The sequence below is a fragment of the Gorilla gorilla genome, chromosome X (assembly GCF_029281585.2).
Source record: "Gorilla gorilla gorilla isolate KB3781 chromosome X, NHGRI_mGorGor1-v2.1_pri, whole genome shotgun sequence".
Classification (NCBI taxonomy): Eukaryota; Metazoa; Chordata; class Mammalia; order Primates; family Hominidae; genus Gorilla; species Gorilla gorilla.
The window spans coordinates 59,442,359-59,464,987 of NC_073247.2; the positions used below are offsets into that span (position 1 = coordinate 59,442,359).

At 51.5% G+C, this 22,629-nt stretch overlaps 2 protein-coding genes and 1 non-coding gene across 22 annotated transcripts; 1 reads left to right on the forward strand and 2 right to left on the reverse strand.

Annotated features, from left to right (window-relative positions):
- Positions 1-1,009: 1,009 nt before the first annotated feature.
- On the reverse strand, positions 1,010-3,946 carry PRAF2 (PRA1 domain family member 2). Its single transcript, XM_004064134.5, has 3 exons — positions 3,661-3,946; positions 2,284-2,501; positions 1,010-1,857 (listed from the first exon to the last, which is right to left on the reverse strand). The coding sequence occupies exons 1-3, from the start codon at positions 3,837-3,839 to the stop codon at positions 1,718-1,720; spliced, it is 537 nt and encodes a 178-aa protein (XP_004064182.1). The 5' UTR covers positions 3,840-3,946; the 3' UTR covers positions 1,010-1,717.
- Positions 3,947-4,492: 546 nt separating this feature from the next.
- Positions 4,493-10,365, reverse strand: WDR45 (WD repeat domain 45). 20 transcript variants are annotated; one of them, XM_055375745.2, is made up of 11 exons: positions 9,790-10,365; positions 7,891-7,962; positions 7,687-7,761; positions 7,493-7,597; positions 6,495-6,600; positions 6,280-6,374; positions 5,718-5,797; positions 5,397-5,605; positions 5,216-5,317; positions 4,988-5,133; positions 4,493-4,764 (listed from the first exon to the last, which is right to left on the reverse strand). In XM_055375745.2, exons 2-11 carry the CDS (start codon positions 7,943-7,945, stop codon positions 4,655-4,657), a joined length of 1,083 nt encoding a protein of 360 aa, XP_055231720.1. In that variant the 5' UTR covers positions 7,946-7,962; positions 9,790-10,365; the 3' UTR covers positions 4,493-4,654. The 20 variants fall into 20 exon arrangements, with proteins under 20 accessions (XP_055231720.1, XP_063559050.1, XP_055231717.1 ...); XM_063702980.1 differs by having other exon boundaries at positions 6,495-6,603; positions 9,790-10,150; XM_055375742.2 differs by having other exon boundaries at positions 5,718-5,830; positions 6,495-6,603; positions 9,790-10,130.
- A 1,488-nt stretch (positions 10,366-11,853) lies between these two features.
- Positions 11,854-11,993, forward strand: LOC115932614 (U4 spliceosomal RNA). Its single transcript, XR_004068855.1, has one exon. It is a non-coding gene; the product is annotated as a U4 spliceosomal RNA (small nuclear RNA).
- Positions 11,994-22,629: the final 10,636 nt, after the last annotated feature.

The window sequence follows — 22,629 nt, forward strand, 5'->3', positions numbered from 1 at the left end:
TTGCCCAGGCTGAAATGTAGTGGTGCGATAACTGCTCACTGCAGCCTTGACCTCCTGGACTCACAATCTTCCCACCTCAGCCGCCTGAATAGCTGAAACTACAGTTGTGCACCACCATACCCGCTAATTAAAAAAGAAAAAAAAAATTGTAGGCCGGGTGCGCAGTGGCTCACGCCTGTAATCCTAGCACTTTGGGAGGCCAAGGTGGGCAGCTCACGAGGTCAGGGGATCAAGACCATCCTGGCTAACAGTGAAGCCCCGTCTCTACTAAAAATACAAAAAAATTAGCCGGGCATAGTGGCACGTGCCTGTAATCCCAGCTACTCGGGAGGTTGAGGCAGGAGAATCGCTTGAACCCGGGAGGCAGAGATTGCAGTGAGCCGAGATCATGCCACTGCACTCCAGCCAGGGCGACAGAGCAAGACTGTCTCAAAAAAAAAAAAAAAAAAGTAGAGATGGGGGTCTCATTATGTTGCCCAGGTTAGTCTCGGACTCCTAGGCTTGAGCAGTCCTCCTGCCTCAGCCTCCCAAAGTGCTGGGATTGCAGGCGTGAGCTACCATGCCCAGCTTTTTGAGACAGGTTCTCACTGTTGCCCAGGTTGGAGTCAGTGGCACAATCACAGCTCACTGCAGCCTCTGCCTCTTATGCTCTGGCCATCCTGCCACAGCCTCCCAAGTAGCTGGGACTACAGAAGCACACCACCATAACCAGCCAAATTTTAATTTTTTTGTAGCAATAAGAGTCTTGCTATATTGTCCAGGCTGGTCTCAAACTCCTAGCCTCAACTGATCCTCTAGTCTCAGCCTCCCAAAGTGTTGGAATTACAGGCGTGAGCCACTGCACCTGTCCTTCCCTGTGCTTTAATGCTGATCCAGAGGTAATAAGTTCAAGGAAGGGCCTCAGAGATCACCTCTTCAGCCCACATATTCAGGAAGAGTCTAGCAGAATTGAAAAGTAGGCCACTTCTGTCCTTTGAAATGTACAAGGACTTTACCCAGGAGGCTCAAATTGGCATGAGAGATGCAACAGGCTTTATTGTTGCAGCAACACTAACATATACGCCCCATTCCCTGCTGAGGCCTGTCCCCACCTCACCCCTTGGTTGTCGATGGTGTAGAACATTGGGGTGAGGGGCAAAATGCCTAAGCAGAGCTGGAGGGAGGCAAATGGGACTGGTGAGGGTTGGGATCACCTGGACCAGGGGTCCAACAGTCAGGATACCCGACTCCATCCACACAGGGGAATGGAACACTTGGGTTCTGAGTTCAAGATTTGGCAATGTCTTGACCTGGGTTGGAAGGTAGGGTGGGGTCTGGAAAAGCTTTGGTCCAGGGCTCAAGATTTGAGAGTGCCTTGCCCCAGGCCCATTTGGGGATGAGCATGGAGAAGGGTGGATGGGAGTGTCTCTGGGTTCACAATTTGAAATTGGCCATGGATGTTCTGGCCTGAAGCCCCAGTTTTGGGGCTGGATGTAGGTGGCTCTTGGTCCTAGGTTCAGGGCTGGGGAAGACTCTTGTCCCTAGGTAATGGGGGCTGGGTGTGAGGGATATCTTAGTTTGGGGCTGGCGTGGGGGTAGGGCGGTCACAGATGTCCTGTTTTGTTTGGGCAGGGGGCTCTAGGCTCCTGTTTTAAGTGCTGGGAAAGGGCTCTGGGTCCCAATTATGGGCTGGGGGTGGGGTGGTATTCTCCAGGTCCTGGGTACAGATCCTAGGGGCCTAGGATCCAGCCTCCTGCTCTTGTCCCAGTGCCTCTAGTAGCAGGCCCATTGGCGTCCGCTTGAGACCAATGCTCTCGATCTTGTTCTCAATCTTGTTCTTAAGGTTGCGCAGGCGCAACGAGGCGTGCACCAGGATCACTGTGGGCGGCACCGAGAGGGGTGGTCAGTGGAATAGACCTCAGCCTGCAGCCAACCGGTGCCCACCGAAGGGAATTGGCGCGCAGGCAGGCCAATGGAGTGGTGAGCAGCCAGGACGCCTCAGATACTGAAAGCGTGGCCGAGTAATTGGCTTGGCAACGTGGGCATGGCCAGGGAAGACGCCCGGTAACGGGGACGTGGCCAGTGGAAGGCACTTAACACCAAGAGTGAGATAGGAAAGGCGATAATAAAAGGGGTGTTCCCAGAAGGGGGAACGAAGCCCGGGAAGGCGCTTTTAGCGGGGGCGTGGCCAGGTCCTCGGGTTTCCCAGCCCCCTCTCAACCCGGGGACCGGGGCAGGGCTGGCCTGGTGCCTTAAGCATGCTCTGGCCGCTTTCCTGGCTATCTCGGGGTAGTGGAGACTCACGAAGCACCGGCCCGGCGATGCTGAACAGGAAGGTGCAAGCGCCGCCCGCGACCCAGAGAACCAGGAGGCCGACGGCAAGCACTGCGGCCAGGCAGGCTGCAGGGTGGCTGCGACGGCAGCGGCGCACAGCTGCGCGGGTCTCAGCTGCCCACACCAGCACGCCGAGGGCCACCGCCACTACCAGCGCGCTCAGGAGCGTATGAAGTGGCCGCACGTACCTGCGGGTACAAGGGAACCAAGCTAGCCGGCCGGGCGGAGAGACGGCCTCCGGACCACCACCCACCCTGGGCCCCAAGAGCCAGGGTCTCCCGTCTCCGGACACTCCAGCCTGGCACATCCTCCCACCAGCCCTGTCTCCAGCAGGCCCATCTGCCAGGGCTCCCGACTCACCCTTGTAGACCCCTCCTTTCCTCCTTGTCAATTCCACTGTCCTGTCTTCCTCAGGTCCCCGCTTCAGGCCCTCCCATCCTGCTAGACACTCCCCACACCCCCGGGCTCCCAACACTTCCCTGGACTTTCCTTTCGACTCTGCCCCCGTAGGGCCCCTCATCAGCCTGCCCGCAAGCTCCCCCTTTAACCCCAGCCCCTGCAAATCCCTCTTTCAGGCCTTCTGTCTTCACACGTTCCCCTCTCCCCAGGCCTAGGGTCCTTATAGGACCGCCCTCCAGGCTCCCATTTCCCTATAGATTCCTCCCTCCATCATTGCTAGGACCTCTTCCAGGTCGTCAGCCCCACTCTGAACTTTCAGCACTGCTCAAGTCCTTCCTCCAGATTCTCCATCCCTCTCTGGTCTCAGGCTTTCCAACCATGGATCCTCCTCCTGGGCCCAAGTTCCCCAACAGGTACCTGCCCCTGGCGCCTTCCAATCATAGCCAGGCTCCCCTCCAAGACCGGATCCCCAATAAATACATCTTCCAAACCCTCCAACTTTACCGTCTATTTCCCGGTCTCTGCCCTAAGTACTCCAGGGTCGGCCTCAATCTGGCCCCATCATTCACATCACACCCCCCCTACGCCCCTCAAGTACTCTCATGTCCCCCTTTCGGGCCCTCCTTTTTTTCCGGTTCACCTTCCAGCCCACTTTCCCCTTCAGTCCCACACTTGTCTCCATCCTCCCCATATCTTCCCTGCAGACCCCCATCCCCCGCAGGCCCTCCTCATCAGCCAGGCTCCATCTCCCTGAGGCCCTCCTTATAACTAGGTTCCACCTCCTTCAAGGCCCCCCTTCCAAGCCCCTCAGGCCGTCCATCTCTACTGACTTCGCCCTTCCCGGCCTTGCATCCCCCTCAGGTTCCCCGTCCTGGTCCTCAAAGACCTGTGGGTCTACCCCCCACGCTCTGCAGACGTCCCTGGCCAACCGGCGCCTCCCTCCCTCACCCGGCGAGAGCGAGGCCGATGCCGAAGCAGAGAAGGTAGTTGGTTTGGTAGTAGAGGAGGTTGTTGATGACGCGGTGGCACCATCGCTGCGGGTCGCATGGATCCGGAGCCGCCAGACGCGCCGACCCCAGAACAAAGTCGTCCAGGGCGCGCAGCGGTGGCAGCCGCACCTCCGACATCCTGCCGGTTAATGTGGCTGGACCAGCCAGGAGGGGGCCGGACTACAACAACCGTTACGCCCCCTCGCCACCGCGGGGCACACCGGGAAATGGAGTCTGGGCTGGGCAGCTTTTTCCTACCCTCCTAGGTGAATTGCGCAGGGGCGGCGATGCACGTGACCGGAAAAGCAACTAACACGCCGCTCAGGAAAGCAGCAAAGGCTGCCGGGAAATCAAGCCTTTGCCACGGAGCGAGATGCTCCCAACCCTTAAAACTGCCATCCACCCCCGCGCGGGGCGCCGCAGGGGCTGCTCCGGGCGGTGCCAGCGGCTCAAGCACAAAGTAGCCAGACAGATAAGAAAGGAGGGACTGTCACAAGGATCCGAGTTGGATTCCACCTCCTTCCTGTCAGCGCCCAAGAGGGTCACATTTCTCCAGGAAACTCCATGCCCCGCCCCTGAGGTCAAGCCGTAAATGCCATTAAGGGCCTTTTATTCGTATTCATCACATCGGAGATCATCTCTTCCTAGGAAGCTTTTAAAAAATCCCCAGGTTGGATTAGGGCACTCCCTCTGGGTCCCTGGCAATTTCCTCCAGGTTAGGGATCCCAAGGGGTCGCTGCCTTCCTGGGTCTCTGGCCTGGCCCTTGGGGCACACAGTCATCAAGAAGTGCTGGGGGGAAGTGAGCTCTTTATTTAGACATAGCTCTGCTGAGTGGAAAGTGGGCACCAGCCCCATTAATGCTTGCTGGCTGGTGGCTTCCAAGCACGCCCCACTGCCAAGGCTCAGCTCTGCAGTCTGCCACTGCAGGTCCCTAGCACAGCCCCCAGGGTCCTTAAAAGTCATCATCATCACAGATGTCAAGGTACACGTCGAAAGCCTCTCTGTTGCAGTTTCCATCAGGAGTGAAGACATATTTGTGGAAGGTCCCATCTACGCAGATGGCTGGGGGAGGGGAGGTGGTAAAAGGTCAGAGGCTGCCACAGCCACAGGCTCCAGTCCTCTCAGGCATCTCAGGACCTAGGGTCTGCCTCCAGGCCTTTGCCCAGTGCTGTCCCCCTTACTGATGATGAAGCTGAGCCTCACATGGCCCTAAAATCCTTTCAGGTCCAACCTGCAGGCCTTTGCCCCATGCAGTACCCCCAACCAAGGGGCTGTTCCCACTCACCAATGACAGAGTTGACGTTCTTGGAAGTATTGCGACCGAAGGCGCAGATGCAAGCTGACTCAGCAGGCACAGTGAAGCTCGCCAGGCTCCACTGAGAGTCCACGTACTGCCCAATCATAGGCCCCACCTTGCCCACGCGAGCCAGCCTGCAGGCAGCACTGGCTAAGCCCAGGTATGGTAAACGGGCAGGGGGACAGGGACACGGTAGGGTGGGGAGGGGGTACTCACGCGGAGCGGCGGTTGAGGCGGGTATCCTTGAGAGCAAAGATATGGACAGTGCCCTTATCACTGGAAGCGCAGAGGAAGGAGGAGTCGTGGCTGAAGTTAATGCTAGAAGACAGATCAGCAGTGATGCCCACATGTCATGTGGTATGGGGTCACCAGCCCACCATGCATACCCTGTGCTCACCAGTAGAGGGTGGCAGGGTCAGTGCCTCGGCGCAGCTCCACCAGTTTCTCCTTGGATTGTGTGTCAAAGAGGCGAATAAGGGTACCCTTCTGGGAGGCTGAGGCCACTACAGTGCCTGGCTGGTTTAGAGACACACAGGCTATGTCACTCTGATGTGCATTGATCGTGAATGGAGCAGACGAGGTGCCAGGCTTTGTGCTCGCCAGGTCCTGGGGTAGGAGGGAGGAGTCTGAGGTTGGGGTGGTATGCAGGGAAGGGGCCAAGAGTCCACAAGGAATCCAGTCCACCAACCTACCCACCCTTGTCCACTGGACGGCTCACCACAAGTTGCAGACTCCCACACTTGTGTCCTGGGAACACTAACAGTTGCTTCTCCAGGCTGGGGCAGAGGTCACAGAGCCCTAGGGTGTGAAGATGGGGGGTGGGGTGGGCGGCTGAAGAGGAGGCAGCATCTCAGAATGGACAGAGCTGGATGAGGACCAGACTTCAACCCTCCACGATAAGCTTAACCCGAAGAACCCTGAGGGGGCTCGGCTCAGCTGCACGCCCTGCCAGCTAGGCAGATTCCATTCCTTGCTCTGCAGCTGTGGAATCTAGTAAGCTGCTATCACAGCCCCAGAAGCTCAGGGATCCCTGACACACCCACCCATGTCCTCACGAGGTATTTTTGCTCTGCCACTGGGGTACCCAGGGGTGGGGCAGGACCGGAGGTGGGGAGAAGTGGCTGAGGGCTGGAAAGATGGAGAGGCTATGAGTGTGAGCATCTCCCTGCCTCTTTCCCCATTTCTGTGTGTGAGTGCCCCTTCCTTTCTTTCCTCATCTCTGCCCCTCTGCCCCATCCACTGTTTCATGCCCTTACACCTGTGTATCTGAGCCCTCTCACCCTTGGGGTTGTCCCGGGTATCAAACTCAAACAGCTTTCGGGGATTGTCGGGGAAGGAGTACACATAGATGCGGTTCTTCAGCACGATCACGATCCTGTGGGTATCACACAACACAGGATGGCCGTGAGGGGGTGGCGGGATGCCCAGGGAGGACTATCCCTCTCACTTACTGTGGGGACCTCCTACCTCCCACCCCGGTCCTCCTCAGGCTCACTTGTCATGGCGCATGCGCACAGAAAGCACTGGCTTGGTGAAGGTGAACTCCAGCACCAGCTTCTCCTTGGAGTCCTTGCCCTCCCGGGCATCGTCCCAGATCAGCACTGCTGGGCAGGTGGGTGGGTTGTCGGGGCCAAGGTTTAGGGTAAGGGGCAGCCCTGGTGACACAGGATCCACCCCTGCTTCCCAGGGACCTCAACCTACTTGCTTAGCCTTTCAATAAACAACCAGTGAGATCCTCGCACAGCACGAGCACTTGTGGATATGATCCCTGAGAGGAGTGTTCTAGACTGTTACACTCATCTACAGATGAGGAAACTGAGGTTCAAAGTGGTTGAGTGTCTGGCCAAGGACCTCAAAGCTCATCAGCAACCAAACAGGGACTCACACTCAGGACTGTAACTTCCCCTCGGTAACTATTTCTGCCTCCAGGGTCCTAGTCCATGCACCCTGGAGATTTCCGTGAGGAATCCTAGGGCTCTGTGACTCACCTAGGGCAACTCCTGCCTTGTCCAGATGGGATCATCAAGAAAAACCCTTAAAGTAAGATGGCACTTGAGGCTCAAGCCAAGGGGGTATTGGGAAGACGGCTCCAAGATTTTAAAACCTATTGCTTGTGTGACCTTGGATAAATCACTTAACTGCACTGGGCCTCAGTTTCCTCATCGGTAAAGATGGGGATAATGATCCTTCCTACCCCATAGAGTTACTGTGAGGATTAAATGAGTTAATAAACGTAAAGTGCTTAGGGCAGTCCCAGGCTCACAGTAAGTGCTCTAGGGCATGGCACACAGGAGGCACTCAATCAGAATTTTTAAAATGAAAACAAAGCACCAAGCTTCTCAAGCTATAAGATCCATGACTTCCAAGCTGTAGGCCTCCTCTCTGTGTGACTCTGAAGTACTCTGACGTCTTCATCTGCCAGTACCTTGGGGTGCCTGTGGGAGGCCAGGAATCCGAGAAATCTGGGCCAAAGGGCAGGATGAGGGCACTTACCTGAGATCTCTGAGAACTTGGGACTACTACCACCGCCCACCAAGGCCAGAAGGTTGGAGCGGTGCAGCATCTCCACCAAGCCCATGCTGCCCACCTGCTCGTGGTCTGGACAGGGACCAGGGTGTCAGTGGAGGTGGGAGCCAATGCCCAGCCCAGCTCTTCTGCCCATTGCCCCTCCCCTGCCAACAGCTCACCCAGATGCCCCTTCTCCATCAAGGGCTCCACGTTGTAGATGCGCACACCTGTCTCCATGGCGCAGCAAAAGCAGCCTGGGGGATGGAAGGAATCCAGACTGCCTTAAAGAATGCCCAGGTAGGAAGCTGGGGGCCCATGGCCCACTTCTGACCCCTCTTTTCCTCGCTTCCTCCCACAAGGGTACAGGCCCAATCCTCTCTCACTTTGGTCTTGGTTGAAACGCAGGCTGGTCACTCCTCGAAGTGGCTGTTGAGTCATGGTGCAGGATTGTTCCCCTGGATACAAATGGGATAAAGATGAGAAGAGTCCTGGAGTCTCCCCTCCAAGTTCTGCCTCACCTGATTTCCTCCTCCCACTCTGCTAACTACTGACTCTGGAGTGACTGCAAAAAAGATAAAAACAGGCCAGGCGTGGTGGCTTATGCCTGTAATCCCAGCACTTTGGGAGGCCAAGGTGGGTGGATCACCTGAGGTCAGGAGTTTGAGATCAGCCTGGCTAACATGGTGAAATCCCGTCTCTAATAAAAATACAAAAGTTACCCGGGTGTGGTGGGGGGCACCTATAATCCCAGCTACTCAGGAGGCTGAGGCAGGAGAATTGCTTGAACCCGAGAGGCTGAGATGGCAGTGAGCCGAAATCGAGCCATTGCATTCCAGCCTGGGTGACAGAGTGAGACTCCGTCTCGGGGGGAAAAAAAAAGATAAAAACAGAGAGAGTCCCAGGGTCTCTGCTCCAAGCTCCCAAGATCCCAAACAGCATGGCCAGGAACCCTCCTTCTTTCAGGTTTGGCAAGCTCCAGGCCCACACTGACGTGGACCCCACACCTCCTCTTTACATGCTGGCCCTCACTGACTTGTCAGGAAGTAATGTGATAGGGGGTGCCCCCGTGATATCTCCTCCCCACCGCCAGCCAATCTTGATCCCAATGCCAGACATGGCCTGGAACCACTCCCAACCCATTTCTCATCTTCAAACCTGACCTAGCACCCGACTCTCTCAATAAATAGACAAAAGTGGGCTAGGAGATGCACTTCTTGTACCTCCCTGACTTGGCCCTGGGACTGCTATGCTTGGTCTGCCATCCCCAGGAACTCCTCTGCTCATACCCTTCTAACTGTACCCCAACCTATTTGACCACCCCAGAGTCCTCTCATACCTTTCCCCCTCACCGGCTTCCACAAACTCCTTCAGGATGCCTACCTTGGGATGACCCCTTCTCATGCCTTGGTAACTACCCTTCAGGGCCAGCCTAGACATTCCCTTAGATTGGCTTATGCCCTGGGGACTCTACCCTAGGATTCCCCCTAGCACTCTAAATTTTCCACCCCTGGGACATCTCCTTTCTTGTGTTCTGCTGTCCTTGACTACAACATAACCTGGCCTGGACTCAACCCCAGGAACCCCACCCATCCTCCTAAGATTCCCCCTCTAGACCCCTATCCAAGACCCTGCCCCAGGGCACCCTTGCCTTCTAAGACCCTTGCCCAAAACAAACCACCCAAAACTCCTACCTAGGAGAACCTCAACCCCTAAGATGCCTGCGCAGTCCCCTACTAAGATTACTGCCATACAGCCCCCAACTTCCCTTCAAATCCTCAACTCCCCAATAACTCTGGCCAGACATACTCCCTCCCCATCCTCCAGGAGTCCAAATCTCCTTCCTTTCTTTCAGTTACACCCTCCACTGGAATGCCTCATGCTCTTTCTTTGGACAGCTCTGCCTTAGAGTTATTCTCTGGACAGCTCCAACTTTCAACACCCCTTTTTTGCACCTCCATTCCAAGACTCTGTCCGGGATGCCTCGCCCCTCTCCCAAGACCAGCCGCATGCTCCTTCCAACGCCAGCACCCACTCAAGACCTCTGCCTTAGACCCCTACTCGAAAGACTCCCAGCCTCCCCCAGACCCAACCAACCCTGGGATCGTGCTCCAGCTTCCTGCCGCCTTCACCGGCCTGACCTCCGCGTGTCCCTGACCCAGGCCCCAGCTGTCGGTGCCGCCCGCGGCCCGGTTTTCTGACCTCCCGGGCCTTGGAGCCCGGCTCGGGTGTTTACATCAGGCCCTACTTCCGGGGGAGGGAGCCTGTCGCAGGAAATGACTCACCCCAGCTGGAAAAAGGCGGCCACCGCCTTCCTCGCCCAGTTCCCGGGTCTTCGGAGCATCGCGAGTGACAGTGGGGTTCTCCGGGGAGGGCGCGGGGAGCGGAGGAAGGTTGGCTGGGGGACCGGAGGCGAAGGGGGTTCCTCAAGGCCGAGACTGTCTGAGGGAACCCGGAAGGGTGGGGAGAGAGAGCGTGCCTTGCCCCCAGCAAAGCGAAACCGGCCAAGCCCTCAGCCCCTTGGTCACCCACAATGGGGGAGTAAACCTTCCCTGCTAACAAGACGCGGACCTCCGCGGCGGCCGAGAGTAGCCGCCCCGGTTCGCAACACACAGTCCTCCCAGGCTTCCAGAGGGGCGGCGCTGGGGGTTACAGGCGGGGGCGGAGCTGGAGACCTTGAAAGTGGAGAAACCTCCTCGGCTCCGGGAAGCCAAGGAACAGATTTCGCTTTCTTTCTCCTCACCCTATCCCCCCAACCCCGCCAGCTCTGAGTTTTGTCTTTTGTGTTTTGTTTAGTTTTGTTTTCTGAGACAGAGTCTCGCTCTGTCTCCCAGGCTGGAGTGCAGTGGCGCGATCTCGGCTCACTGCAACCTCCACCTCCCGGGTTCAAACGGTTATCCTGCCTCAGCCTCCGGAGTAGCTGGGACTGCAGGCGTGCGCCACCACGCCCATCTAATTTTTGTATTTTTGGTAGAGACGGGGTTTCACCATATTGGTCAGGCTGGTCTCGAACTCTTGACCTCAGGTTATCCACCCACCTCGGCCTCCCAAAGTGCTGGGATTACAGGCTTAAGCTACCACGCCCGGCCTCTGCTTTTAGTTTTACAAAATACAAAATAGCTTTTTGATAGTAAAAGGTATGAATGCTTTGGGTTAAAAAAAAAAAAAAAGAGGTCCTACCTATGATAAAGCTTTTTAAAAAAAAGGCCCCAAATTATATGCATACTGGAAGGAATTTTTTTTTTTTTTTTGATACAGAGTTTGGCTCTTTTTGCCCAGGCTGGAGTGCAATTAGCGCGATCTCGGCTCACCACAACCTCCGCCTCCCGGGTTCAAGGGATTCTTCTGCCTCAGCCTCCCAAGTAGCTGGGATTACAGGCATGTGCCACCACGCCCAGCTAATTTTGTATTTTTAGTAGAGACCGGGTTTCTCCCTGTTGATCAGTCTGGTCTTGAACTCCTGACCTCAGGTGATCCGCCTGCCTCGGCCCCCCAAAGTGTTGGGATTACAGGCGTGAGCCACTGCGCCCAGCTGGAAGGATTTTTAATTAAACTTTACATTAAGAAATAATAAATAGGCTGGGCGCGGTGGCTCACGCCTGTAATCCCAGCACTTTGGGAGGCCGAGGCAGGCAGATCATGAGGTCAGGAGTTCGAGATCAGCCTGGCCAGCATGGTGAAACCCCGTCTCTACTAAAAATACAAAAAGTTAGCCAGGCATGGTGGTGCGTGCCTGTAGTCCCAGCTACTCGGGAGGCTGAGGCAGGAGAATCACTTGAACCCAGGAGGAGGAGGTTGCAGTGAGCAGAGATCACACCACTGCACTCCAGCCTGGGTAATAGAGACTCTGTCTCGAAAAAAAAAAAAAAGCCAGGCATGGTGACACGCTCCTGTAATCCTAGCTACTGGGGAGGCTGAGGCAGGAGAACCACTTAAACCTAGGAGGCGGAGGTTGCAGCAAGCCCAGATCCTGCCATTGCACTCCAGCCTGGGAGACAAGAGCGAAATTCCCGTCTCAAAAAAAAAGGGCTGGGCATGGTGGTGCATGCCTGTAATCCCAGCAATTTGGGAGGCCGAGGCAGGTGGATTGCCTGAGCTCAGGGGTTTGAGACCACCCTGGGTAACATGGTGAAACCTCCTCTCTACTAAAATACAAAAAATTAGCCGGGCGTGGTGGCGGGCACCTGTAAGTCCCCTACTCGGGAGGCTGAGGCAGGAGAATCACTGGAACCCAGAAGGCAGAGGTTGCAGTGAGCCAAGATCGCGCCACTGCACTCCAGCCTGGGCAACAGAGGGAAACCCTGTCTCCAAAAAAAAAAAAAAAAGAATATTCTTGAAAAAAAGAAATATGCTTTTTGCAGTGGCAGTATCATAGCCAATGAGGTTTAGCCAAGGTGTGGATATTGCTAATTGGAAACTTTTCCCAATACCCCGCCCCGAAGACTTGCAATATAGTCAGCATTGGCAATTTTTGACAGTCTATGAAGACCGAATATTAAAGAAAAAAAAAGAAAAAATACAGAGAAATCTCATACTTTTAATACAATCAGGGTTTCACATTGATGAAATCCCCCCTTTTTTTGAAGTATTGTTTTGATGCTTCTGTTTTTTCATATATTAATATATAAGAACATCTTTTTAACTCATCCTTTTTAACTGGTTCATGATATTATGTAGCATTGTTCAGCCCTTCCCCAACTGATGGCTGCCTAGGTTGTTTCAGATACTGTGTCGTCAATTCCCATGTATATATTTACTTGTGAATTTTGGCCTTATATACTCCCCTTGGCATGATTCCACTACTGTGCTCCTCAACAAGGCCAATCATCTGGCTTTCTTCAGACTCCACTTCCTCATGTCCCAGACCATATTCAACTCAATTCAATTTGGTGTCTGTCACTCCTGTGTCTTTGGGACTGCTCTTAACCAGACCACTGATGAATAATAATCTTGCCAAACCAGCAATCACTTCTCTGCCCTCTCCTGTGACTTTCTAGTGAAACCCACAATTTCTTCCTCTCACTCTCTTGGTTTTTCTTTTTCTTTCTTTCTTTCTTTTTTTTTAAGATGGAGTCTCACTCTGTCACCTAGGCTGGAGTGCAGTGGCACGATCTCGGCTCACTGCAACCTCTGCCTCCCGGGTTCAAGCGATTCTCCTGCCTCAGGCTCCCAAGTAGCTGGGGTTATAAGCATGCACCACCACGCCCGGCTAATTTTTGTATTTTTAGTAGAGACGGGGTTTCACCATGTTGGTCAGGCTGGTCTCGAACTCCTGACCTCGTGATCCGCCCGCCTTGGCCTCCCAAAGTGCTGGGATTACAGGTGTGAGCCACCGCGCCCAGCCTAATTTTTGTATTTTTAGTAGAGATGAGGTTTCACCATATTGGCCAGGCTGGTCTGGAACTCCTGACCTCGTGATCCACCCGTCTCGGCCTCCCAAAGTGCTGGGATTACAGGCTTGAGCTACCACGCCCGGCCTCTCTTGTTTTTTGTTTTTTTTTTTTTTCTCCATGTCTGGCTACTCCTCCGCTTGTATCAAACTTCCAAATATTAGAATATCCTTGGGTATAATCCTGTCTGATCCTCTCTTCCTAAGTGACTTCCTCTTCTCCTGTAGCCTTAATTATTGCAAATATTTGGAAGATCCTCTAGGCCTTCAGCTTAGACCTTTCTCTGGAACACCAGACTCAAACGTACTGTAATGACCTGTTTGACATTCATGTGGGTGTCACATACTGCTTATCCATCCAAACAGATTTGTTCTATTTCCTTTGCTCAGATGCTCCCCCACTGTCTCCTTCATCTCAGCCAATGGCATCACAGTACAGTTTGTGGCCAGGCGTGGTGGCTCACGCCTGTAATCCCAGCACTTTGGGAGGGCGAGGTGGGCGGATCACTTGAGGTCAGGAGTTGAGACCAGCCTGGCCAACACGGTGAAACCCCATCTCTACTAAAAATACAAAAATTAGCTGGGTGTGGTGGTGCACACCTCTAATCATAGCTACTCAGGAGGCTGAGGCAGGAGAATCGCTTCAACCCGGGAGGCGGAGGTTGCAGTGAGCTGAGATTGCACCACTGCACTCCAGCCTGGGTGACAGAGCGACACTCCGTCTAAAAAAAAAAAAAAAAAAAGAATAAAAATTAAAATACATTTTGTTACTTGAGTCAAAGAGCAGATATATCATGCTTAATTCCCCTCCATTTTCTTTTTCTTTTTTCTTTTTTTTTTTTTTTTTGATAGAGCCTTGCTCTGTCGCCCAGGCTGGAGTGCAATGGTGTGGTCTCAGCTCATTGCAACCTCCGCCTTCTGGGTTCAAACGATTTGCCTGCCTCAGCCTCTCAAGTAGCTGGGATTACAGGTGCCCACCACCACACCCAGCTAATTTTTGTATTTTTAGTAGAGACGGGGTTTCACCATCTTGGTCAGGCTGGTCTCGAACTCCTGACCTCAGGTGATCCACCTGCCTTGACCTTCCAAAGTGCTGGGATTACAGGCATGAGCCACCACGCCCAGCTGATTCCCCTCCATTTTCATTGGCAAATTCTGTTGGTCCCACTGTCAAAAGTTATCATGGGCTGGGCATGGTGGCTCATGCCTGTAATCTCAGCACTTTTGGGAAGCTGAGGTGGGAGGATTCCTTGAGGCTAGGAGTTTGAGACCAGTCTGGGCAAGTCCCTGTCTCTACAAGAAAAAAGGTGTCATGCACTCTCAGTCAAAGTGGAATAACAGGGACCAACTTTGTCCTCTCACAGGAAACAACCAACTTTGCCCCCCACAAAAAAACCAAAATACATGAAACAATGTTTTTTTTTTTTTTTGACGGAGTCTCACTCTGTTGCCCAGGCACAATCTCACAATGGCAAGATCTCTGCTCACTGCAACCTCTGCCTCCCAGGTTCAAGTGATTCTCCTGCCTCAGCCTCCTGAGTAGCTGGGGTTACGGGCACCTGCCATCATGCCTGGCTAATTTTTATATTTTTAGTAGAGATGGGGTTTCACCATGTAGGCCAGGCTGGTCTTGAACTCCTGACCTCAGGTAATCTGCCTGCCTCGGCCTCCTAAAGTGCTGGGATTACAGGTGTGAGCCACCGTGCCCGGCTGAAACAATGATTTTTAAGACATTAGACATCAGGCACCAAAGGACAGTGATCCCTGAAAGATGGGAAACAACGTGAGCACTACAACTGTCCCAGCACACTGCCTGGAGAGCTTCCATGCTATGGCACTGGAACGGGAAACTGAGGCAGCGCCTGGTGGACTCCCTAAGTTGAGGTGGTCCAGAGAGACAAGGGCAGCTGGAGTTAAAAGGACAGAATCTCAGCAGAGAGGAGCACAGAGAATCACAGAGATCTGCAGAGGGTCCCCCTTCAGTATTTAGCAGAGTGCTTATCAACACATGCATATGAGGCAGCTACCTAAGGCCAGGAAAAGAACCATCCAAATGGATTGGAGGGAACAGGTCCTGACACTCACATGGAGCTTTTGAAAATAGTGCCTGCACCCACCAACCAGACTGGAAAACTCATAATTCACAGGGCATAGAGTACACAGGAATGTCTTGTCTCAGTTGTGGGGAGTAACTAGCCCTAGACTTAGTATTGCTCCAGGCTCACTTTACACATCATAAAAGAAGACCCTAAAAGATCCTTAGGAATAACAAAGATTGATAAGAATAAAAAAAGACCCAGCTCCTAAAAAGGTAAAGTTGACAATGTCTGTTATCCAAACAAAGATTACCAGGCATAAAAAGAAGCAGGAGGCTGGGTGCAGTGGCTCATGCCTGTAATCCCAGCACTTTGGGAGGCGGAAGGCGAGCAGATTGCTTGAGCCCAGGAGTTGGAGAAGAGCCTGGGAAACATGGTGAAACCCTGTCTCTACAAATAATTTTAAAAGTTAGCTGGGAGTGATGGCGTGTGCCTCTAGTCCCAGCTACTCAGGAGGCTGAGGTGGGAGGATTGCTTGGGCCCAGGAGGCCAAGATTGCAGTGAGCCATGATGGGGCCATTGCACTTAAGCCTGGGTGACAAAGAGTGAGACTCTGTCTCTAAAAATAAATACATAAATAAAATGAAAAGGACAATATTCCAATGACCTAGTAATCTGTGGAAAGTTGGATGAAAGTTTAGGTATTCCAGACTTGTTCAAATTAATTGTATCTATATCTCAGAGAAAATCTTCCTCAAAACATGATTTTTTTTTAATTGGGGAGACAGCTTCCAATGTAAACTGAAAGTGCACACCCAAAACACAAATATCTAAGGTAAAAATTACTCTGCTCAGACCCAGTTGAGCCAGCTTTAATATTAGTGTCCCTCCTTTATTACCACAAAGGGGTCCCAATCCAGACCCCAAGAGAAGGTTATTTGAGATGGAGTTTCACTCTTGTTGCTCAGGTTGGAGTGCAATGGCATGATCTCGGCTCACTTCAACCTCTGCCTCCTGGGTTCAAGCGATTCTCCTGCCTCAGCCTCCTGAGTAGCTGGGATTACGGGTGCGTGGCACCACGCCTGGCTAATTTTTGTATTTTTAGTAGAGACGGGGTTTCACCATGTTGGTCAGGTTGGTCTCGAACTCCTGACCTCAAGTGATCCACCCACCTGGGCCTCCCAAAGTGCTGGGATTACAGGCATGAACCACCGTGCCTGGCCCAACATCTCTTTAAACAACTGCCCCTGGGCATGGGTGGGTGGGTGGAGGATGTGACTGAGCTGAGATGCTCCTTTCTCTCTGGGACTGATAAATTTTGCATACTTTACATAGCTCAGACTGCCCTTGGGCTATTTGTCTTTTCTCTTTTTTTTTTCCCCGAGGCAGAGTCTTGCTCTGTCGCCCAGGCTGGAGTGCAGTGGCACAGTCTCCACTCACTGCAGCCTCCGTCTCCTGGGTTCAAGTGATTCTTCTGCTTCAGCCTCCTGAGTAGTGGGGATTACAGGCGTGCACCACCACGCGGGCTAGTTTTTGTATTTTTAGTAGAGATGGGGTTTCACTGTGTTGGCCAGGCTGGTCTGGAACTCCCGATCTCAAATGATCTGCCCGCCTTGGCCCCCCAAAATGCTGGGATTACAGGCGTGAGCCACTGTGCCCAGCCTCCTTTTTTTCTTTTTTAGAGACAGGGTCTGGATCCTCCTGTCTCTGCCTCCCAAAGTGCTGGGATTACAGGCATAAGCCACCGCTCCCAGCCTAGTTTTATTTTCTCAGTGCAAATTTAGGAGCCATCAGTATACTGTTTTTGTTTTTTTGTTTTTTGTTTTTTTTTTTAAAGATAAAGAAGGCTGGGCATGGTGGCCTACGCCTGTAATCCCAGCACTTTAGGAGGCCAAGGCAGGCAGATCACCTAAGGTCAGGAGTTCAAGACCAGCCTGGACGACATGGTGAAAGCCCGCCTTTACTAAAAATACAAAATTAGCCGGGCATGGTGGTGCATGCCTGTAATCCCAGCTACTTGGGAGGCTGAGGCACGAGAATCTCTTCAACCCGGGAGGCAGAGGTTTGCAGTGAGCTGATATCGCGCCATTGCACTCCAGCCTGGGCAACAAGAGCAAAACTGCGTCTCAAAAAAAGAAAAAAAATTAGCTGGGTATGGTGGCACATGCCTGTAATCCCAGCTACTCGGGAGGCTGAGGCAGGAGAATCACTTGAACCCGGGAGGTGGAGGTTGCAGTGAGTCGAGATTGTGCCACTTCGGTCCAGCTTGGACAACAGAGCAAGACTATATCAAATAAATAAATAAATAAAATGAAATGAAAGAGATCACCTAGCAAGTGATGTAAATAAATAAGAGGTTATAGGACTAAGACGTGGGACATTGCTAAGATATAGGGCTCAGGGGAACCAGGAGGAACTAGCAAGACTGAATAGGAGAAGCCATCGAGGCAGGAGCAGAGCCAAGAGAAGATTCCAGAAAGTCAAAGGAAAAAGCATTTCAAGGACAGGTGCGGTGGCTCACGCCTGTAATCTGAGCACTTTGGGAGGCCAAGGTGGGAAGACTGCTTGAGCAGTTGCTGAGATTGTTTTAGCCGGAGGTTGAGGCTTCAGTGAGCCATGATTGTGCCACTGCACTCCAACCTGGGCAACAGAGCGAGACCCAGTCTCAAAATTTTTAAAAACACAAAAAATCAGTGGCAGTTGTTTAACATCATAGCTGGTTGAGATGGTGATAAGAGCTAGAGTAAACAAGCAACAGACCAAAAAGCATGAAAGGAAAAGCTGGGGAATGAGATGTCTATGAAAAGTTCTGACACACTGCTGGATATCTGGAATGCCATATGCATGCCCATGCATAGGGCTGTGAGCATGCCCAAGAAAGAACCAAGAAAAGGCCGGGTGTGGTGGCTCACGCCTGTAATCCCAGCACTTTCGGAGGGTGAGGCGGGTGGATCACTTGAGGTCAGGAGTTTGAGACCAGCCTGGCCAACGTGGTGAAATCCTGTCTCTACTAAAAATACAAAAAAAGTTAGCTGGGCGTGGTGGCGTGTGCCTGTAATACCAGGTACTCGGGAGGCTGAGGCAGGAGAATCGCTTGAATCCTGGAGACGGAGGTTGCAGTGAGCCGACATCACACCATTGCACTCCAGCCTCGGCAACAAGAGCAAAACTCCGTCTCAACAACAACAACAACGAAGAGAACCAAGAAGACCTTAAGCTCTTATTTGTGGGGGACCTTCAGGCTTTGGGCAAGGAAAAAGTGAAGGCTAAGGCACAGTTGTGAACTACCTGAGGGAGTGTTCAAGGTATTCTCCAACATACATGGACACACATTAGGCAAATGCTGGAAGAAGTAATGGTTCAAGGCATTTAAGGGAACCTTTGCCTAACTGTTATCTGGTCAGTAAGCTAATGAAGCAGGGCCTTCAGTGGCCACACACAACAAAGAATACAGACTTTATAGAATTAGTTCAGAAAAGTTGCTAAACAGGCCAGGCATAGTAGCTCATGCCTTTGGGAGGCTGACATGGGAAGATGGCTTGAACCCAGGAGTTTGAGGTGCAGTAAGCTATGATCATGCACTACAATCCAGCCTAGACAACAAGAGGGAGACCTTATCTCAGAAACAAACAAAAAGAAGTCACTAAACAGCAGTGATAATAAAAACAAACAGCAGCCACAACAAACCCTGGGAAGGAGACAATCTGAATTTCAGAGTTGCCACATTATTTAAAATGTCCAGATTAAAAAATGCAAAGAAACTAGAAAGTAGGCCAGACACAGTGGCTCATGCTTGTAATCTCAGCACTTTGGGGAGGCCAAGGTGGGTGGATCACCTGAGGTCAGGAGTTCGAGACCAGCCTGGCCAACATGGTGAAACTCTGTCTCTACTAAAAATACAAAAATTAGCTGGGCGTGGTGGCGCACGCCTGTAATCCCAGCTACTCAAGAGGCTGAGGTGGCAGAATCACTTGAACTCAGGAGGCGGAAGCTGCAGTGAGGCAAGATCATGCCACTGCACTCCAGCCTGGGTGACAGAGGGAGGCTCCATCTCAAAAAATAAATAAACTAGAAAGCATAGCCCATACACAGGAAAGAAAAAAAGAAGAAAAAAACGGTAAATAAAAACTTCCACTGAGGAAGCTCAGATGTTGGAATTACTAGACAAAGTTTTTTTTTGAGACAGAGTCTCACTCTGTTACCCAGGCTGGAGTGCAGTGGTGTGATCTCAGCTCACTACAACCTCAGCCTCCTGGGTTCAAGCGATTCTTGTGCCTCTGCCTCCTACGTAGCTGGAATTACAGGCATGTGCCACCACGCCCCACTAATTATTGTATTTTTAGTACACACAGAGTTTCGCCATGTTGGCCAGGCAATATAGTGAGACCCCATCTCTACAAAAAAGTAGCTGGCCATGGTGGTGCATGCCTGTAGTCCCACCTACTCAGGAGGCTATGGCAGGAAGATCGCTTGAGCCTAGGAGGTGGAGGTTGCAATGAGCTGAGATCGGGCCACTGCATTCCAGCCTGGGTGACAGAGCAAAACCTTATCTCAAAAAAAAAAAAAAAAAAAAAAAGAAAAGAAAAGAGAAAAAAAGAAGTACTGTACTTATACGTGTGGTACAACATGGATGAACCTTGAAAATATTATGCTATATGAAATAAGCCAGACACAATAGGCCACATATTTTTATGATTAATTTATACGAAAAACCAAGATAGGCAACTTCATAGAGACAGAAAATACATTCGTGGTTTTTAGGAGCTAAAGGCTAGGGGATGGGTGGAATAGTGACTGGTAATGGCTATGGGGTTTCCTTTAGAGGTAATGAAATAAAGGAATAAAGGTTTTTTTTTTTTGAGACAGGAGTCTGACTCTGTCCAGGCTGGAGTGCAGTGGTGTGAACTTGGCTCACTGCAACCTCTGCCTCCCAGGTTCAAGCGATTCACCTGCCTCAGCCTTCCGAGTAACTGGGATTACAGGCGCCTGCCACCGCGCCCGGCTACATTATGTATTTTTAGTAGAAACGGGATTTCATCATGTTGGCCAGGCTGGTCCGGAACTCCTGACCTCAGGTGATCCACCCGGCTGTGCCTCCCAAAGTGTTGGGAATACAGACGTGGCCACCACACTCGGCCCAAAATAAAGCTTCTTGAATTAGATAGTGTTGATGTCTGCACAATCTTGTGAATGTACTAAAAACCACTGAATTGCACACTTTGAAGAGGTTGGTTCTATGATATGTAAATCTTACCTTACAACTATAAGAAAAGGAATGACCTATTGAAACATGGAACAAACCTGGTGAATCTCCAATAATTTTTTTTTTTGAGATGGAGTTTTTTGCTCTTGTCACCCAGGCCAGAGTGCAATGGCACGATCTCAGCTCACTGCAACCTCCGCCTCCTGGGTTCAAGCAATTCTCCTGCCTCAGCCTCCCAAGTGGCTGGGACTACAGGCACCCGCCACCATGCCCGGCTAATTTTTATATTTTTAACATGGGCAGAGTTTCACCACATTGGCCAGGCTGGTGTTGAACTCCTGACCTCAGGTGATTCACCTGCTTCGGCCTCTCAAAGTGCTGGGATTACAGGTGTGAGCCACCGTAATCCGGGCCTTTTTTTTTTTTTTTTTTTTTTGAGACAGAGTCTCGCTCTGTCACCCACACTGGAGTGTGGTGGCGCGATCTCGGCTCACTGCAACCTCTGCCTCCCAGGTTCACGCCATTCTCCTGCCGCAGCCTCCCAAGTGGCGCCCGCCACCATGCCCAGCTAACTTTTTTTTGTATTTTTAGTAGAGGCGGGGTTTCACCGTGTTAGCCAGGATAGCCTTAATCTCCTGACCTCGTGATCCACCCGCCTCGGCCTCCCAAAGTGCTGGGGTTATAGGTGTGAGCCACTGCGCCTGGCTTCCAATAACTTTTATAGAGTGAAAGAACTTAGAGAGAGCTAGTCTTGGTGGCTCATGCTTGTAATTCCAGCACTTTGGGAGGCTGAGGCGGGTGGATCACTTGAGCTCAGGAGTTCAAGACCAGCCTGGCCAACATGGCAAAACCCCATCTCTACCAAAAATACAAAAATTAGCTGGGCGTGATGGTGCATGTCTGTAATCCCAGCTACTTCAGAGGCTGAGGCAAGAGAATCACTTGAAACCGGGAGGTGGAGGTTGCAGTGAGCCGAGATCGCAGCACTGCACTCCAGCCTGGGCGACAGAGCGAGACTCCGTCTCAAAAATAAAGAAAAGAAAGAAGGAATTTAGAAGAGTTCATACTAAGATGCACTTATATGAAACTCTTAAAAAGGCAAAATATGCCAGGCGCGGTGGCTCACGCCTGTAATCCCAGCACTTTGGGAGGCTGAGGCGGGTGGATCACGAGGTCAGTAGATCGAGACCATCCTGGCTAACACGGTGAAACTCCGTCTCTACAAAAAATTAGCCAGGCGTGGTGGCACTTGCCTGTAGTCCCAGCTACTCGGGAGGCTGAGGCAGGAGAATCACTTGAACCCGGGAGGCAGAGGTTGCAGTGAGCGAGACCACGCCATTGCACTCCAGCCTGGGCAACAGAGCAACACTCCATCTCAAAAAAAAAAAAAAAAAAAAAGGCAAAATATAACAAAGTATATTTTGTACACTTTGTTATATTTTGTATACTTTGTTATATTTTGTATGCTATAGTAACAAAGCAGATCCGTGGTTGCTTGGGGATGAGGTGGGGCAGTTAGGAAGGGAATTAATTACAAAGGGGCATGAGGAAACTTGGAGATGATGATATGTTCACTATCTTGATTATGGTGATGGTTTCATGAGTGTATGCATATGTTATTTTTTTCAAAACAAATACCTAACACTTCTGTTTCTTGGACCAATTTTTTTTTTAACTTACCCTGCCCCCACCACCTGCTTGGACCAAAATATAATACCTATTTATGTCCTAAAAAAAAATAGTAGTTTAGAAAATCGACAACACATAGATAGAAAAAAAAATTGTTAAATAACTACAATTGCTTATTAATGGATGCATGTTTGTTAGACTCTGCACACCTTCCCAAACCTTAATCAGATTGTCTGATATCACCTAAATCACTTTATCCATGCTGATTTTTGTCAGGTGTTTGCTTTTTATCACAGAAACTGCTGTAAACCCAGCTTTGCAAAAAGATGTCATTGAAAGAAAAGTAGTTCAATGTAACTTTGAAACTTTGAACTCCCTTGAATAGTTTATGAGGTATCTGACATGTTGAGTACCCATATATTTCCCTCAAACAATTTAAAGCATCTTACAGCGTCCCTGAGAATTCACTATGGCACTCTGAGGTGCCTCAACACAGTTTGGGAACTGCAATCCTAACTCATGCTGGTCTGTGTTTCCTCATTCTGTTTCTTTTCACTTAGTATTATGGTTTTTTTGTTTTGTTTTTTAGAGGGAGTCTCTGTCACCCAGGCTGGAGTGCAGTGGCGCCATCTCGGCTCACTGCAACCTCCGCCTCCTGGGTTCAAGCCATTCTCCTGCCTCAGCCTCCCAAGTAGCTGGGATTACAGGTGCCCACCACCACGCCTGGCTAATTTTTGTATTAGAGACGGGGTTTCACCATGTTGGCCAGGATGGTCTCGATCTCCTGACCTCGTCCTCCCAAAGTGCCGGGATTACAGGTGTGAGCCACTGTGCCTGGCCAGTATTATATTTTTAAGCTGGATACTTT